The sequence below is a fragment of the Neopsephotus bourkii genome, unplaced genomic scaffold (genome assembly GCF_033783945.1).
Source record: "Neopsephotus bourkii isolate Nb327-2 ecotype Australia unplaced genomic scaffold, CSIRO-AGI_Nbou_v1 NB_1511, whole genome shotgun sequence".
Lineage (NCBI taxonomy): Eukaryota > Metazoa > Chordata > Aves > Psittaciformes > Psittacidae > Neopsephotus > Neopsephotus bourkii.
Window position 1 is genome coordinate 7,119,762 of NW_026901987.1, and position 17,065 is coordinate 7,136,826.

Consider the following 17,065-nt stretch of genomic DNA (forward strand, 5'->3'; position numbering starts at 1 on the left):
CTGAAATAAATTTTTCTGAGCATTGTGACCAACTCTTTTGGAGTGAGAAAACTCTATCTCCAGACTTTTTCCTGAAAAATGACAAGTGCCCCCAAATTCTAGTGAACCTACAAGAAGGCTCCAATTAGTTTTAAGCACCCAATTACTTCAAGTACATCTCTACAAATAACTTTAGCGTATGAATGTCTCATATGCAGTTAATCGTGTGTGTGCTTCAAAGAGGAGCAAGTAGTTGTAATTTTGTGTTTTTTATATTAGCATAGGATAACCCCCCCCTTTAATATTAAACCTGTTCTTATCAGGTAAATGTTACTAGGTAAATGTCTAGCCTAAGTTCAGTAGTTTTCCCCTAAGTATAAATAAGTTTTTAAAGAAAAATTAAAAATTGGATCTATTTTTAAACATTTTTTATAAATTTTGATATATTTGATTCTTACACAAATTGGAGTTTCCATATTGCTTTACATTCAAACCCATGATGGTAGATGTAAGTTGTACTGCATCATTGTCATATCCTAAAAGCACAAACCCCAACAAGTTCAATATGTATTTATAGAAGAAAATACAAAGCCTAGCGTCAGAACTCAGTAGGACTCAGTTTTGCATTGTATTACATGTTCTTTGAAAAAACTTTTTTTCATTAAATTGAGGAGACGATTCCATCTGAATGTTATTCTTAGCAACAATAAAACAACAACAAAAAAAAAGCTGAGTCAGAAGTCAACCTGCATTTCTCATGACAGATTTCTAGCAAAATTTGCTAAGTGATCTGGTCCCAGCATGCCACTCGAAGCCTTGAAGACTGAAAGCTTTACAGAATAAAATGGTTTTGATGTTATAGTGAGCTAAGATGAATACAAACATTTGATGCCACCTTATAAATGCTACATATGGAAAAGCTGCTGTGTCAGGATGAATGTACATTGAAGTACATCTTAAGTGGAATATAATTGTGATAAAAAATAGTTTAGAAATTATAAATATATTTTCGCTTTTGCTGTAACATACAAAGTTAATGTTGCTAACCTGTTTTGTCTCTTTGTCTTCTAAATAAACAATTCTAACATGGGCTGTTGTTGCTAAGTATGAAAGCATACAACATCCAGGTTTGTAGAGAAATACACACAGTTTGGTCATTGTAAAGTGTTTAGATTTATGAAAAATATTATAAGCTAAATATTTATGCCTAGCAAGATAATTTCTTTGCAGAGGAGGGTTTGTGAAGAAATAAAAGGAAAATAACAAATTTTAAAAGGTCTTTTTGAGTTGTTGTTTTGGTCTTTTGTTTCATAGATTAAAGTAAGTTCTGGGAAAGACTACTCTTTCTTTTCCATCTTGGCCAATTAATAAATAAATTCTGGCCTCCTCCTTTCCTCCTCATCTTCCAAATTCAGCTGTTTCCTGACTCCAGAACACACTGTCCTGTGAAATAGGACAAAGTCTCTCAATTCCTGAGGGAGGTTGTAGAGAGCAGAGAAATTTATTCTGTGATGTTTAATTCTTTAAGCCTTTCCTGAGACAATGCAACTACTTTCAGCCCTTAAATGAGGTTTGCTTGAAAGTGAAAGCTAGCATGTTGCTGATTCTTGATAGACTGTAGTAGCTGAAGTTAAAATGGTGACATGCTGTTGATTGGACATATTGAATAGATTGTATATATTCATTGTTCCCACTTGCATCTTGGATGAGAATGCAACTCTTTATTTGTAACTGGTTGTAACTGTGTCATCTTTCATTGTTAATAACCTTTTGCTTCATCAATTCACAATACAGCCAACTACATTTGTACTGACAGGTGCTTTAGTTCAGAATTAAAGGCTAAAGGTCAACATAAAATGATTCATTTATGATGGCTCCAAAACAGAGTTTTAACAATGAGGCTTAAACATTTGACTCATTTTGTGCTCATGATTATGACTATCAGTGAGCAGGCAGATGCTGCATCAAAAATAGCCTGTTTAGAGCTTTCTGTAACACATAGTTTTGAAGTTGAATATAAATGAAATATTAATGTTTTTTTAAAGGTAGTATACGAAATAGCAATCTGAAGGTAAGACAGTATTACCAAGATCCTGTTTCAGTGAAGAATAATGTCAATGCAAACAAAATATCCTCACTACACTAGCAAAATTGGTATGTGTCATATTAAATCACGTGTGAAAGCATTGCGTTATTCAAATCACAGAAACAGAAGGGGGGAAAAAAAGCGCCTATTGAAAAGCCATCTGGTAGCTATGGCTGTTGTTAGTGATCCTGTTTACTGACATTTGCATAAAGCTTGTTGATTACTCTTAGGAAGGGCAATATTAGCATAAATGTTTTTTTTTATCAAGCTAGTCATTTAGGCCCTGATCCGACGCTCGGAAATGCGATGGAGATCCCATATGTCTACGAAAAGTTCATTTAAACCAAAAGTGCTCTTTAGAAATGAAAAGGTGTGCCAGCATAGTTTCTGGAATACACCCGAAAGTTCTAGTAATATTTTCATCGTGTTGAAAAAGTTGTGCACAATAAACTAATTTTGATTTGCTGAAAAAGTAATGTGGCAAAATGTGTTTCCAGTGCTTGTTTCCTCAGCTGTCAGGAACACTGATGTTTGAGTAACAACATCAATTAATCAAACCTCATACAAATGCTTGCATAGGTTGGATTAAGAAGATACTTTTCATTACTTCTGTCTATTAAATAAGGTATTTTTTTTGAAGACAGAATCTGATGTTTTTCTGATCTGCATGCTCATAAAAGTTATATCTCTGTAAATTATCTAAACAGAAGGGCATGGGCTGAAATGCTGATCTGCATTACTGACTAATTTTCCTGCATTATTTTTTTGTCCTGTCCCAACTAATACTCTACAAAATATAGTGGAGCATACTGTGGGAGATAATAAATGACCAGAGACTACTAATGCATTTTATAGGTAGGGCAGCCCTATGTTGGAAACAGGAGAGCAAAACTATTTGAATGCAGTGTATTGTGTCAGTGACTCTCAGGGTCAGTTTTATCTGTTAATGCAGGTATAGGAAAACTTGAGTGTTTCCAGTGTTTCAGAAGGGACATTGATTATTTATTTATTTATTTATTTATTTATTTTTCATTAGCAGATAGCAACTTAATTTTTAATTTGAAGGAAAATGTTGTCTTTTAAATTTTGCTAGTCAACATGCCTACTTTTCAGATAGAGAAATTCAAATATCTATTTCAATGAAATTAATCATTTGTCTAATAACTGAAATCTACTTAACACATACAATTTCCAAGTAGTTAGGATCTCAGTAGAAATAATGTCGATTGGTTGAGGAAGACTGTCCCATATGGACCTTTTCCAAATATAAGATGCAACTGAGCATAAATCTCTTGTGTCTTTTAGAAGATGCACAATTGCTGGCCTTCGTGACTTCCACTGACAGAGGTGTTTATTAAATGTAGCCAAGCATTATGTTAATGTTGTGTTGTTATTCATCAACTCATAGTGAAATTTTAGAAATGTATTCTGAAACTGAAATCTGTGTAAAGTGAAAGGGTAACACAACAAGGGAGATATGTCAGCAGTGTGTTTAGATTTCACGGAGTGCCTTTTGTTTTATATGAAATGTGCAGTACCTTCTGGCACATTGCTTTCTTTCCTCTCATCATTGACAGACTTCTGTCTCCTCTTCAGCCTGCGATCAGCTGTCCCTTGGGGTGGCTGCCATCTTCGGACCATCCCATAGCTCTTCAGCTAATGCTGTGCAGTCCATCTGCAACGCTTTGGGTGTTCCACATATCCAAACCCGCTGGAAACATCAGGTGTCAGACAACAAGGACTCCTTCTATGTCAGCCTCTATCCAGATTTCTCTTCACTCAGCCGTGCCATACTTGACCTTGTGCAGTTCTTCAAGTGGAAAACAGTAACTGTTGTTTATGATGACAGCACTGGTAAGGCTAAAGCTTTAAACTATGTTCAGATGTATTCTATGTGCAGATGTATTCACTTGTACAAAGAGAGGGAGGAGGGGTGTCACTACTCGTATTTCTTAAGAGAATTATAACAATTTCTATCAACAAGGTAGTCTATAGCAAATAAAGTACATTTATTATATAAGTATTCTCATAAGTATGCTTTAGTTGCTGAATTCTGTGTTTGTGCTCACAGCTGTCAGTAACATCAGTCACACTCTATTCGCATTTTCTGCAGTGTCTTAACACTTGTGAACAACTATGTCTTTTAATTTTATTTAAAGCTTTTAATTCTGAAGAAAAATATGGTAACTTGAGAGAGGTACTAGTATGCCTGGTCAAACAGAAGACCTAAATTCTAGCACTGCTTCTGGCATTAGTTAAGGTAGAAAACAGATGACATATTTGTTTGTAATTTTGGTATCTGCTTTTTTTTTCAGAGAGAATTCTAGAAGGGGCTCTGGTTTTAGCTGCTAGAAATTGAAACCAAAAGCAGTTTGAACGCTTGTTTTGCAGATGAGTTCCATGAGTTAAAAATTACCTCCTGACTTTCCAACAGAAACATAGCAATTTGTTACCTTTCCCTTACCTTACTCTAAAATTTGTTTTGCCTTAAGGAAAGTTGACAATGAATAAGGAGACTCAAGTATTTAGTTTATTTTAAAATCATGAAGAATTATTTCAGGAAATACTCACTCTACATTTTTATTCCTTTCTGGATGGCTCAACCCTTCATGTTAGGACACTGGTTGATCCTGCTGATAAACTGTCATGCAAGCTACAACATCTTTTTTTTCTTGAAATCTGTTGCTGTTTGAAGAGACAGAAAAAAATCCATTTTAAAAAGCTAAGCCTCTCCTTTGTGGCATTTTCTGTAAATAAATTGATATTCTACTTTAAGACTGTCAAGCTCTCTTTATTAGCATCTTTGGATAACTCGAAGAATTCAAAGGCAGGGTACACTGCTGGGAAGTCCACATTGTCTCTTGCCTTTGAAGTACGGATGGGAAAAACTCTTAGCTGTCAGCAACTGTCAATCTTAAAGTAGATTTATTTGTTAGATAAATTAGATAAATTTGTTAGATAAATTGTGCTAGAGTTCAATGGCAAACTGGTGCTGTTTGAGGCGAGGGGTGGGAGGAGAGGAATCTTTTGAAAGGAAGTAGTTACTTCAGCTGAGGAAGAGTTATTCTGCCATGGGATATGATAAACATTCATATATTCAGATGTGAACCTAAGGCTAAAGTTGAATATGATGGTTTCAAGTAATATTCAGAAACTGTGCTGTAAGAATCCTTGTGCCATTGAAGACAATTCAAATCCATTAAAATTAATGCAGACAGAAAATCATCACTGTTTACATCTGTTTCTTCCATTTGGCCAAGGATTCCTCAATCAAAGATATATATCATTCTTATTTCATCCTCCTTTGTTTCTCTTTTAATCACCCACATTTTACTCTCCTTTACTAAAAGGTTTAGGATGATTTTTTATTTTTATTTTTTTTTTAGCTTTTAAAGATTTTTTTTTTTTAAATGTACTCCATCTGCTGTACAGAAAAAAAATTGGAATGAGGCTCTAGAAAAATTTTCTTGCTAGCCTGAAGGTAAGTGTTGCTTCTTGTGATCATTCTAAGTGACAAAGTATATTCCTTTTAACTAGAATTTTCTATTAAAAAAAAAAAAAAAAAAATCATCACCTCTCCCAACTCTCCCCTATCCCCCCAGAATAAAAACCCACCAAAACCTACCAGGATGTAATGAGAGGTTAGATAGCTTTGTTTTGGGTTTTGTCTTTTTTTTTTTTCCTTAAAGTAATTTACAGTCTCTTTGTTAATTAAATGCCACTAAACTGTCCCTGGATACTAATTAAGTCCTTTCAGATTTACAGATCTGTTATAATCAATTGTCTTTAAGAAAGAGAAGTGGGAAAATGCAATATGTTCATCAGCTGCATGTCCTAATGGTTTTAATTGGTCTCCAAACAGTAACTTAATTTCAAGTACATATTCTAATCTCTGTGCTAAATAAAACAGACTAGATAAATTCTAAATAAGTTTGTAATGTTATAGAATTCCTAAACAAATATGGACGGTTAGATGCTTTGGCCTTCAAATTATAGTGGCAGTTATATTGCCAACTACTGCTTTATGCTGATCAAGTTGATATAAACAGGGCTCTGAGGTTTTTTTTCTTTATTAACATTTGTTTTGGTCTTGGGTGAATGAGTATAAACACCAAAAATCTGTTGCATCTATGAACAGAAGCCAAAGTAAAAGCTGGAAAAAATGACTTCAGAAATAATAATGTTTTGTGTTGGTTTTCAGTATTAAGCCCTGTGTTTTAATTCAAATGAAGGAAAAAGATACCATTTTGTTAATATTTTTATGGTAGTGTGCAGATAGCATTGATTCGTAAATAAAATTACAATTTTTTTCTTTGGACCAGTATTTAGCGTTGTTGTGGCCTCACCTTGTGTATTAAATGCAGTTCCATACCCTGCAATTTAAAAAGAATATTAAGGTACTTTAATGTGTCTGGAGGAGGTCAGCAAAGCTAGTGAAAGCCTGAAAGGCATGATGAGTAGCTCAGGATGTTGAGTTTGTCTAGTTTGGAGAGAAAGAGGCTGATGCATGACCTCATTGTTCTCTACAGCTTCCTGAGGAGAGGAAGTGGAGAGGGAGGTGCTGAGCTCTTTTCACTGATATCCAGCGGTAGAACTCATGAGAATGCACAAAGCTGCATCAGGGAGATTCAGACTTGACATCAGAAAACATTTCTTTACCAAAACACTGGAATCTTCCTGGAGAGGTGGTTCATGCCCCAAGCCTGTCAGTATTTAAGAGGCATTTGAACAATGCTGTTAATAATATGCATTTACTCTTGATTGGCCTTGAATTGGCCAGGCAGTTGGAGTAGATGACTGTTGTAGGTCCCTTCCGGCTTAACTATTCTGTATTTCACATATGTTATTTCTAAATTTCTTACATCTTCTTGTTTAGTGTGTGTGTGTGTTTTCCTCCCTTTTGTTTTATCCTGTACTACTACAAAACAGGATACTCATCTTTGCAATTAATGTAACTTTACACTCAGGGGAATTAAAGATCTGGGGGGTGAGATGGATGTGGGGTGATGGCAGATGTGCAGTAATGATAGAAGATAAAGGAAAAGAAACCCTAAGTGATTCAAAGGGAGAAAAATTCTCTTTAAGGGGAACATACGTAGTGCACTATGAAGGTGAGAAACGGTGATCAAGAAACTTTAGAGAAAAGACAACTGAGGAGGACAATAGAAATTGAGATGGTGTGAAGAGCTTGCTCATCTTTTTTGTAAATGAATTAAGCAACATCTCGATTTATGTGAAAAGCTGTTCTTGTTATAAACACATCTGTATAACTGAAGGTCTAAGCATAATGACAGAGAAGGAATGAAATGAGTTGAGAATGCTGCGTTTGAACTTTTGACAACTGATACAGTAACAGTACATTTCACTTGAATTTAGAAGACAAGACATTCATCTTGGTGATCTATAGCAGGGAATTACAAAATTACAAACTGACGTGGCTGGCACGCAGTATAATATTATTTAAATTTTAAAACCTAAGGGTAAAGTTTGTTCAGGAATAGATGATGGACAGAAACAGGAAGAGATTTCTTAGAGATAATCTGGGGTACTCAGTCCATAATACAGTACGAGACATCTGCTGAGAGCAACAGTGTAATTATAAAGAACATGAAGGAGTATTGTTATTGTGATTTGCATTGCTCTGAATCAAGATCCAAAACAAACCACTAAACCAAGAAAATCAAGTGGGCAGGGCTTTTTCTTCCCATCCTGTTCAGTCATCTAACAAAAGTAGCCAGAGGCAAGGCTTTACTATCGACAAATATATCAAACCAGGTGTTTACTGGGAAAAGGAGTACAGAAGGACTTACAATATTCTGAGAAAGAGTTTGTTGTGATTTAAGGCCAGCTATAATTCAGAACCACACAGCTTCTCTCTCACTCTCCCCCCTTCCTCCCCTCTCCTCCTGGAGGGATGGGGAGGAGAATTGAAATAATTTAACTCTCATGGGTTGAGGTAAGAACAGTCCAGTAAATGAAGTATGACAAAAAACCACTACTGCTACCACCAGTAGTAATAATAAGGAAAATAAGAAAGGAAAAGAATACAACCACTCATCACCTGCTGACTGATACTCAGCCTGACTGAGCAGTGATCTAACCCTTCTGGGTAACTGCCCCCAGTTTATATACTGATCATGACGTGCTGTGGTATGGAGTACCCCTTTGGCTAGTTTGGGTCAGGTGTCTTGTCTCTGCTTCCTCCCAGCTTCCCCTCCTCCCTGGCAGAGCATGAGACTCAGGAAGTCCTTGGTCAGAGTAAACATGACTGAGCAGCAACTAAAACCACTGGTGTTATCAGTGCTGTTCCCAGGCTGAAAGTGAATGTCATTAAAACTGGAATTTCTGCTAACAGCATTAGTTTGAGTCTAACCCAAAGAAGTTTCAAATCAGTTGATAATTTTTTGAGTAATACTGAAATGCATAAAACAAAACAACAGCTGTCAAAGGACCTGAGTTTTCAAATCACTTGAAGAAAAGCCTTTTGAAAAACTTCAAGATGAAGTAACCTTAAACCTGTTAATAATTACCTTTGAAAACTCATGGATGATATATGAAGTTCTGGAAATCTGTAAAAGGTAGACAAGTTCAGATTTATTTCAATTTAGAGCTTAAAACTGGGTAGAATAAAGTATGGTTGTAGTACAAGATTGTTTTGCTTTATTTTCTGTTTTTGTTTGTTTTTTATGGGGGTTGTGTTTTCATGGGGGGTGGTGTTTTTTGTGTTTTTTGGTTTTGTTTTTATTTTTTTTTAATTTGTTTGTTTATAGGACAGTCAGCTGAATTTCTATTCCTGGAAAAGTGCTGAAGTGCTGGTAAAATAAAGTATTTATTTATAAACACTTAAAAGGTCTCAAACTGACATGTAACTGTGAAGTTTATTTTCTCAAGAGTAGATAAATAATTTACATTTACAAATAATGTAAAAATTCCTATTTTGACAGGTCAATGTGCTTTGTGTAAGGAAAATGAAATGGATGTAATAAATATTAAATTAATAAAGTCACACTGCTTAATGTGACATTCTTATATACAAATTAGAGAAATAAGTTTCTTACGTAGCTGCTGTCAAAGGAGTGCAAAAAAAGAGCAACAAGGTGTAAATAGGTTGGTTACAGCTTACTGCAAAACTGAGACTATGTACTGAAGAGGTTCGTTTTCTGGTGTGGAAAGTATACAAACTACATATGCAGGTGATAAGATCTGAAATTATAATACTCTAGAAAATATGATTTGTGTTGAAGTATTTTAATAGTTCTCTATCAAATATAAGATATGGTCATTGTGGATAAGCCAACAATGTAATTATGAAAAGGAAAGCATAACATATATATCACTTGGAATTTAATGTCTAAGAAATTCCCAGATAATTCCAATTTAGTCTGCATATGAAAGACATCATATAATATTGTGTTGCTCTTCACAGCTAATTGTGGTATGTGGATGTAGGTGGCTAGTTTGGTGTATTTCTTTGCTAAGAACGCTATTGTGTAATTTTTTCAGTAAAGTTCAGAGATATTTTTCATGGTGCTACATGAAAGTACCAATGGTAAGGAGGGTGTTGGGAAGTTAAAATTTCACTTTCAAACTTTTTTAGTCTTTTTCACTTTGGAAGTTAAGAATTACTTTAGCTAGCTTTACTTAGCTGTTTGGAAAAAAGAAAGATAAATTCTGTTATTCTTCTTGATAAACAGACTTTTAGATTTTTGAGAATAAATAGTTCTATAGAGATCTTAATTAATTTTTGAAAAAGAAAAGTAAATGTCATCAAGTTACACAGAAAAAAACCCTAAAGATTTAAAATAAAAATAAATTAAATCCATAAGGTGCTTTACTGTATTTTTTAATAAGCATAGTTAATACAAGTGGACAGAGTATTTCCAGAAATTATTGCATTAAAAATAAGAATTTAAAAAAAAATCTAAATGATGTTTTAAATTGTTTGGGCTTTTTTCTTTGTTTGTTTGTGTTTTTTTTTTTTTTGTGTGGGTTTGAATAAACTTAATTTAAATCTTAGAAAATTAGCTAGAGAAATTAACATTATTTTGATAATTTCTTTCATGAAGACTGGAAAATTCTATCTACTATTTTCAAAGACAGAAATATGTGATGGGGAAGCTAAGTGAAAATGAAAATTGGAAAATGGAGACATAATCAGTAACACATCTTGCATGTGACATAAATTTAAACTCAGTTTTATCTAAACTGATAACTACACTTCTAGTTCTGTATTATATATTTTGTCCTCTGGAATGGAGGAATGGAATTTCTCCTTTGAAATGCACTTGAGATGTCAACGCCTTTGTGAATTGCTGTATGTCAGTCTCAGCTTAAACATCCCTGTCTTAATACATTTTAGGTTTGATTATAGACTTTTTTCTCTCTTGCACTCCATTTTTTAGCAAAAATATAACTGCTTTTTTTTTCCAAGAATAAATGTACTTACCTAGTGTAAATCCCAGTCTAGAATGCTCATCTATGTTTCTTTTACAACCAAATTCATTTCCATTTCTAGCAGATATTATTTTTATTTAGTTTTGTATAATTTGATACAACAGGGATACCTCTATGGTATGGCTAGAAATTGCTAACTTGTTGTACTGCTTCCTTTGTCATTGATTCTGACAGCTTTGTCAAAAGCTGTCTTGTCCTTTGACTGCAGTACATCTCTTTTGCCTTCTCACCCTCATTAAACTGCACTGTTCATAGATGTCAGCCACTTGAGAGATCATACTTCACACTATTAAAAAAATTCTTTTGAAATGCCCAGGACTGTTAATTGTCATTGCTGTCACCATCATCACACTGAATTAAAGATAAAACTTTCTGGAAATGTTAAAAAAAACATGTTCAGAAAACTGAATAATGCTATTTCAAGTCAGGCATATCATTAATAGAGCCACATGTGTAACGAAATGTCAAATGTTTCTGGAAACTAGAAAAACATGTCATATCTCATATAAAAGGTTTAAGGTTTGCTTAGCATTCAACATTTTCTTAAATTATTATTATTTCTTTTCACACATGAGGTGCAAAGTTGAAAGGTGAGGGAAAGAATAGACTGCTCTACTTTTTGTTCTGCTTCATTTATTTATTTATTTTTACTATTATTGTTATTAATTTCCTTCTAGTTGCTATATGCTGCAGCTGATAAGTACTGTTGGTATGAACAAAACTTTTCTTCATCTTGTTACAGTGATGTGCAATATCAAAATATTTCCATGAACTGAAGGTCTTTTGTGAACATAAGCAGCACGTTGATTCCCACTTGTGGAACTATGGGGGATGGGGTAAAAGGCCTTTTTCACTGCAGTACTCACAAGCTATTAAAAATTAGAATATATTTTTTACTGGAAATAGGCTGAATTGGGTTTGAAACTATACAAGATTTGTAGCCTGCTTTAGGTGGTCCTGCCTTGGCCACTTATTCCACCTTGCAGTTGGACTAGATGATCTCCAGAGGTCCCTTCCAACCGTAATGATTCTGTGATTCTGAGAGTTAAACCTGGATCCCTAGTTTTCTTGTTCAGTGGTTTTTTTTGTTTTTGTTTTTGTTTTTTTTTTTTCTTTTTCTTTTTGTTTTTTTTTTCTTTTGACCTTAGGCTAGTTTCTTCTATACATGGCATTTTAGTAACCACTACTTCAATATTAATTATGAATATGATTTTAAACACTTTTTTTTTTGTACTAAGGAATGGTTTCCAAATGGGTTTTTTTTTCTAAAAAGGGTTTGTCTTTAGTCTAGACACTTTCATATACCAATAATGAGATATGTATTTCAAATCCATACACATACATGCCCACATACATCTAGTTAAAAACTTAGTTCTGCCTTTCTTTGTTTTGGAAAGGAGCATTTGTATTAGATCATAGTGTTACTGTGCTCTAAGTCCTCCTGAAGTACACAACTGGTTATATCAACAGCATTCTGTGGAAGCACAGCTCAAAGAGTAAAAGAAAAGTCCCCTCAGTCCTGGTGACACGTATACCATTTGTATGACCAATCTTGATACTTACTCTTCCAACAAAGTAGCCTATTTGTTGAGCTGACGTTGACCAAAAATGCATAAAACTGCTTGAAGTAAAGGTTAAAGTTCTTGAGTTGGGTCCATATTTCCATGTACAAAGTAAGGATCACCTGAAGTCTGGGGGCTGACCTTTCTCTCCTTGTGTGCCCTAGGGCACTAATTACTATACCTGAGCATGCAGGTGAATCTGCGTGTTTGTCAGCTCTCTAATACTGAACCTTTCAAAGCTCAGGTCAATTTTTGGAACCAAAGACATTCAAGTATGTCCTTCCTTCCCATATACACTTCATCTTTGAATTAATTTATTTTGAATAAAGGAGAAAAACTGTAAAGCTTTTAAAATGAAAATATTGTCCTGGGTTCAGCTTTTGCGGTTATTTTTTGATCTTCTTGGTGTCTGGCACAGTGCTGTGTTTTGACATTAGTCTGAGAACAACACTGATAACACACCAATGTTTTAGTTGTTGCTAAGTTGTGCTTACCCTGATCAATGATTTTTCAGTCTCTCATGCTCTGCCAGTAAGGGGTAGAAGAGGCTGGAAGGAAGCAGAGACAGGACACCTGACCCAAACTAGCCACAGGGGTATTCCATACCACAGCATGTCATGCCCAGTATATAAACCGGGTGGTGCCACCCAGAGGGCAGATCACTACTTGGGCTGGGCTGGATATCAGTTGGTGAGTGGTGCACAACTGTATTGAACATCACTTGTGTTTATTGTTTTTTTTTTCCCCCTCCCTTTTTTAGTTTAATATTCTCTCCCTTAGTTATTTTCCTTATCATTATTTTTATTAGTAGTGGTGGTAGTAGTAATAATAGTAGTTTTACATTATACTTTAGTTCACATTCTTTTGATTCTCCTTCTCATCCCACTGGGAGCAGGGAGGGGAGATGGGAGGGAGGGAGTGGGCGGGTGACTGCATGGTTCTGAGTTACTGGCTGGCCTTAAACCACGACAAGTATCTAAAATATTTCTGTTGTATGCTTCTAAATATTTAGCCTTAGTGCTCATGCAAAACTGTCTGTTTTGATAAATGTTGAGCTGTGTGTGACACAGAATAGCATGTACCTCAATATGTGAGCATGACGACAAAATGAATGTTGTGAGACTGCATGATAACCACAATTATGGAGGGTTTTAGAGTGACGCATAGTTCTTTAGCCTTAGAAATCTTATTTCAGAAGACAATTAAATCAGTAAATGGATTGCTGGCATCAGCACTATTATTCTATTTGAAGTTATTTATCTGGAGCAGATTTAATCTCAGCCCTGTCCAGGCAATAAGCACTATGAGAAGATGCTGATGTCAGAAAAGATGTGCCAGGAGGGAAGTAGCAACCTAAACTGAAACATTTTCTGTGATTACTGGCACGGCTACCGTCCAAGTTTTTGAAAAATATTTTTGGTTGAGCATAACATAACTTTTATTTGTCTTTACATACTTGGTGATCCAGAACTGGCTTTTCAGTGTGACTAAAATTTTTTAGTGATTAGCTCAGAAAATATATTTCCTCAAAACAACACCCCCCCAACAACCAATAAACAAAACAAACTCTAACTTGATGGTCAAATTAATTTTTCTGACAACATAAACTGCTGGTTTTGAAACACTGTACCTTTTTTTTAAGTGAGTGTATAGCTGAAAAGCCACACATGGGAAAAGTGAAACTTGGAATTAGTTCATCAAGTTATTATAGAACATGTCAACATAGTCTAAAGGTGTTCTGATTTATAAACAGGAGTTCTGTAACTCTGAAGAAGAGTTGAGGGCAGTAGGTCACTACTGTATGCTTTGATAAAGAGATAAGTGCATTGTTACAGGTAGCTTGACATTATTGAACCTCTATACATCTACATGGTTTTCCCCAGAAGGTAATTTTGTCATCCAAATAGAATTCCAGAGGTCATTCTGGCAAATGTTATTATGATCATGGATGACTAGTGTATCTTGGCTTGCCTTATGGAATCTAATATGTAAATTTTCAGCTGAAGTTATGCTAAATAGAGCAGCTGTATTTCTTGACGACTTGTGAAATACAAAAACTACTACTGAAGTCAGTCCCCAGATACTTTTCTTCTATTTACTGATACATTGCTGTAATTTTCTTGGTAGAAATCATGATTAACAATAGAAAAATAATTTAAGTCAACATAATAATAGATATCTTTAACCGTTTTTTCATGTCACCTCTACTAATAGTAGCATATTTTTTAATATTGCAGTTTGCAAGTGGCATAAAGCTCTAATGTAGTATCTGTAATATACATTCATGTAAATGCATATACAGGGTTAAGATTACCCTACAATGCTTAAACTACAAGACTGGAATATTTTGCTAAATTGTTGGACTCTGAGACTTGTAATAAGGAGCTGTACTATTTATGTTTACAGTAAGAAAACACATTTTTCTCAATTATGTACCTTAAAGCTCTTCCTTCATTGAAGACACTTCACACCATTGGTATTGTATTTAAATGGGTTTAAATATAACTGAAAACAATTTTAAGGATGCTTTACAGTGCCAGAATTGGTTGAAATATCTTAATGTAGTAAAATCTTAAATATGAATAAATGAGAAAGGTCCATCAAGGTGTTTTCTTTCTTCATCTGTATTTTTCCTAATGGTGTTTCTGTATTATGCTGTTATAGCTACAGAACACAGAACATCCCACTATTCACTTAGCTCTTCTAGCAAGTGAATTTTTATTTTATTATTTTTACCTTTTTCTCTCTCTTTCCTCCCCACCCCCCTACCCATTTTAATCCTTTCACTACAGTTGTTTTTTAAGCAGAGGATGAGAATGACAAAACTTATCTTTACATTTCATGGCTAATCTTTCAGGTTTTTCAATATCTGTGAATCTTTTTATAGTAATTAACTGCTCTGGTTGATGCGAAGCATTTTATCAATGCCCAGTAAACTCCCTTCTACCCACGCCACCTTCAGTGACTGATACACAATGACAATTTTCTGAAACAACTAGAAAAACTAGGCAGGAGACTGTCAAGCAAGGAAGAGTGAGAGGAAAAACTTGCTGCAAATAATCTGTTCTGGTAACTCTATAAAGCAATATATTATTATTTTGAAGTTCTTGAGATTCTGAAGATAGGAGTAGCCTTTAAAAAAGCCTTAGTGTTCTTTTGTACAGAAAAAGGTTCATGTGTTCAGCCTGTTGCAAAGAGCATTTGCTTGCATTCTTCCTGTGCAGCACAAAGGCAGCATTAATGGAAATGATAAATAGTTTGATGAGCAGGCCAGGTGGCATAGCAATGGCTTGCAAGACTGCTGAGCTGGAGACACAGGTTTTAAAACAAACTTGGGGCTCTTGCTTCCTGGACTGGTTGAAGTTGAACATGTCGAGGAGGTAATGTGATTGATCTCTTTGGAGGAGGATGCCAGCTGGAGAGCTCACAAACTGCTCCTTCAGGATTCTCCTTAAAGATGAATTGATGGCAGCTTCTGAAAAGAGTTACTCACACCACATTCTTCCTAGCCATTCAGAGGTAAGACTCTATCTCAGTGGTTGCTAAAAGACGGAATTGAGAGTTTAAAGGGACAGGAAAAAGGTACCCTTGGTGAAAGAAACTGCAGGAAGTACATTCCCAAAATGCAGCTATTATTTCTATACTGTTGTAAAATAGATTTTTTTTTTTTTTTTTTTTTTTTTTGGAGCTTGCCCGAATGATTGAGGTTTTTTGCTTTCCTTTTTTTTTTCTTTCAAATTTTTCTGTTCGTTACACTGGGATTCTGTAATGTTAATAAAATAAGAAGTCAGAATTTCATCTGTGGGCTGTACTGAATCTTATATTGTAAATCAGTTGGTTTTAAATGTTGTATGCTGAAATCTGTGCTTTTGCATTGTTAAGTAGCTATTCAAAATCATAATGAAAAAAGGACTTGTTTTGTCCTTAGCTAGATTGTCCTTGTAGTTTACATATCATATTCTTCCTTTCATTGGAGGCTCTGGTACCTTTTTTTTTCTGATTAACTACACATGAGCTACGTATGTGCCCTTTTCAAACTGTCCCTTGCTGATCCAAAGGCTATTTCCCATTTCATGACAGCTTGTTACTTTGATCCTGAATGGTCAGCTTGTCCATTTCCTCAAATGTCAGACAACAGCAATGAAACTTACTTTTGTAGCTCAGAAATTCAGATTTAATGTATAAATACTCCATGCCTGTTTGACCTAAAACTAACTTGCTCCTTAACCATGTGCACAGAGGGCAGAAGGGTAGAAATGGAGTCCCACAGGCAAACTGGATACAGTAGGAAGAAGCAGTCTTCTTTGAGTCTCTGGAATCTCATTCACCCTAATGAACCGTAACAGTATTAGGAAGAAGTGAAAATACAGACAGATAAAATTTTGGCAGCATCTGAAAATAAAAGCAATCAGTGAAATTGTCCGACTTCATCTGATGTGTTCAGGACTACATGTTATATTAAGTAAAGCAGAGCTCATTTTTTTGGTTGCTCTAGTTTTACTGCAAACAGTTTTAAATGTATCATGTCTTTCAGCTGTGAGAAACTGAACTCCAAACACATTGTTACTATGAGGGGAGTGGCAGAATTTATTTGTATCACATGTGGATTACCTGGTTAGTTGTCAACTGTGCAATATTTTGATCCCTTGGACGTTTTTTTTTTTTTTTTTTTTTTTTTTTTTTTTGCCATTGCAGCTACTCTTCTGCAGAAACCAGGATGTTAAGGGTATGGTAGTATGGTGGGGAAGAGAAGATCAGTGACAGGAATTGGAAAGTAGCTATCCAAAGCTGGACCCAAGTGCTGCAATTTACATGTAGGAGCTTGTTCTTTTAGGTTATATCTTTTCAGTGTTTAATTTTTTCTTTGGTTATAAATAATGACCTTATTTATATTTAACCAATGTTTGACCTGGAAAAGAAGGTGGGAGGGACAGGGGGGCATTAAGGAGCTCAGTATAGTTAGAAAATGTTGCAGACAAAACAG

General features: G+C 34.9%; 1 protein-coding gene across 8 annotated transcripts in view; it reads left to right on the forward strand.

The window, feature by feature from the left end:
* Nucleotides 1-17,065, forward strand: part of GRIK2 (glutamate ionotropic receptor kainate type subunit 2) — a 401,313-nt gene that overhangs the window by 132,757 nt on the left and 251,491 nt on the right. For 7 of the 8 annotated variants that reach the window (XM_061369881.1, XM_061369874.1, XM_061369873.1 and 4 more), the window contains one exon: nucleotides 3,662-3,919. In XM_061369881.1, the coding sequence (XP_061225865.1) occupies nucleotides 3,662-3,919 (258 nt within the window). Of the gene's footprint in view, nucleotides 1-3,642; nucleotides 3,920-17,065 lie in introns of all 8 variants that reach the window. The other variant, XM_061369880.1, reaches the window with a different exon arrangement.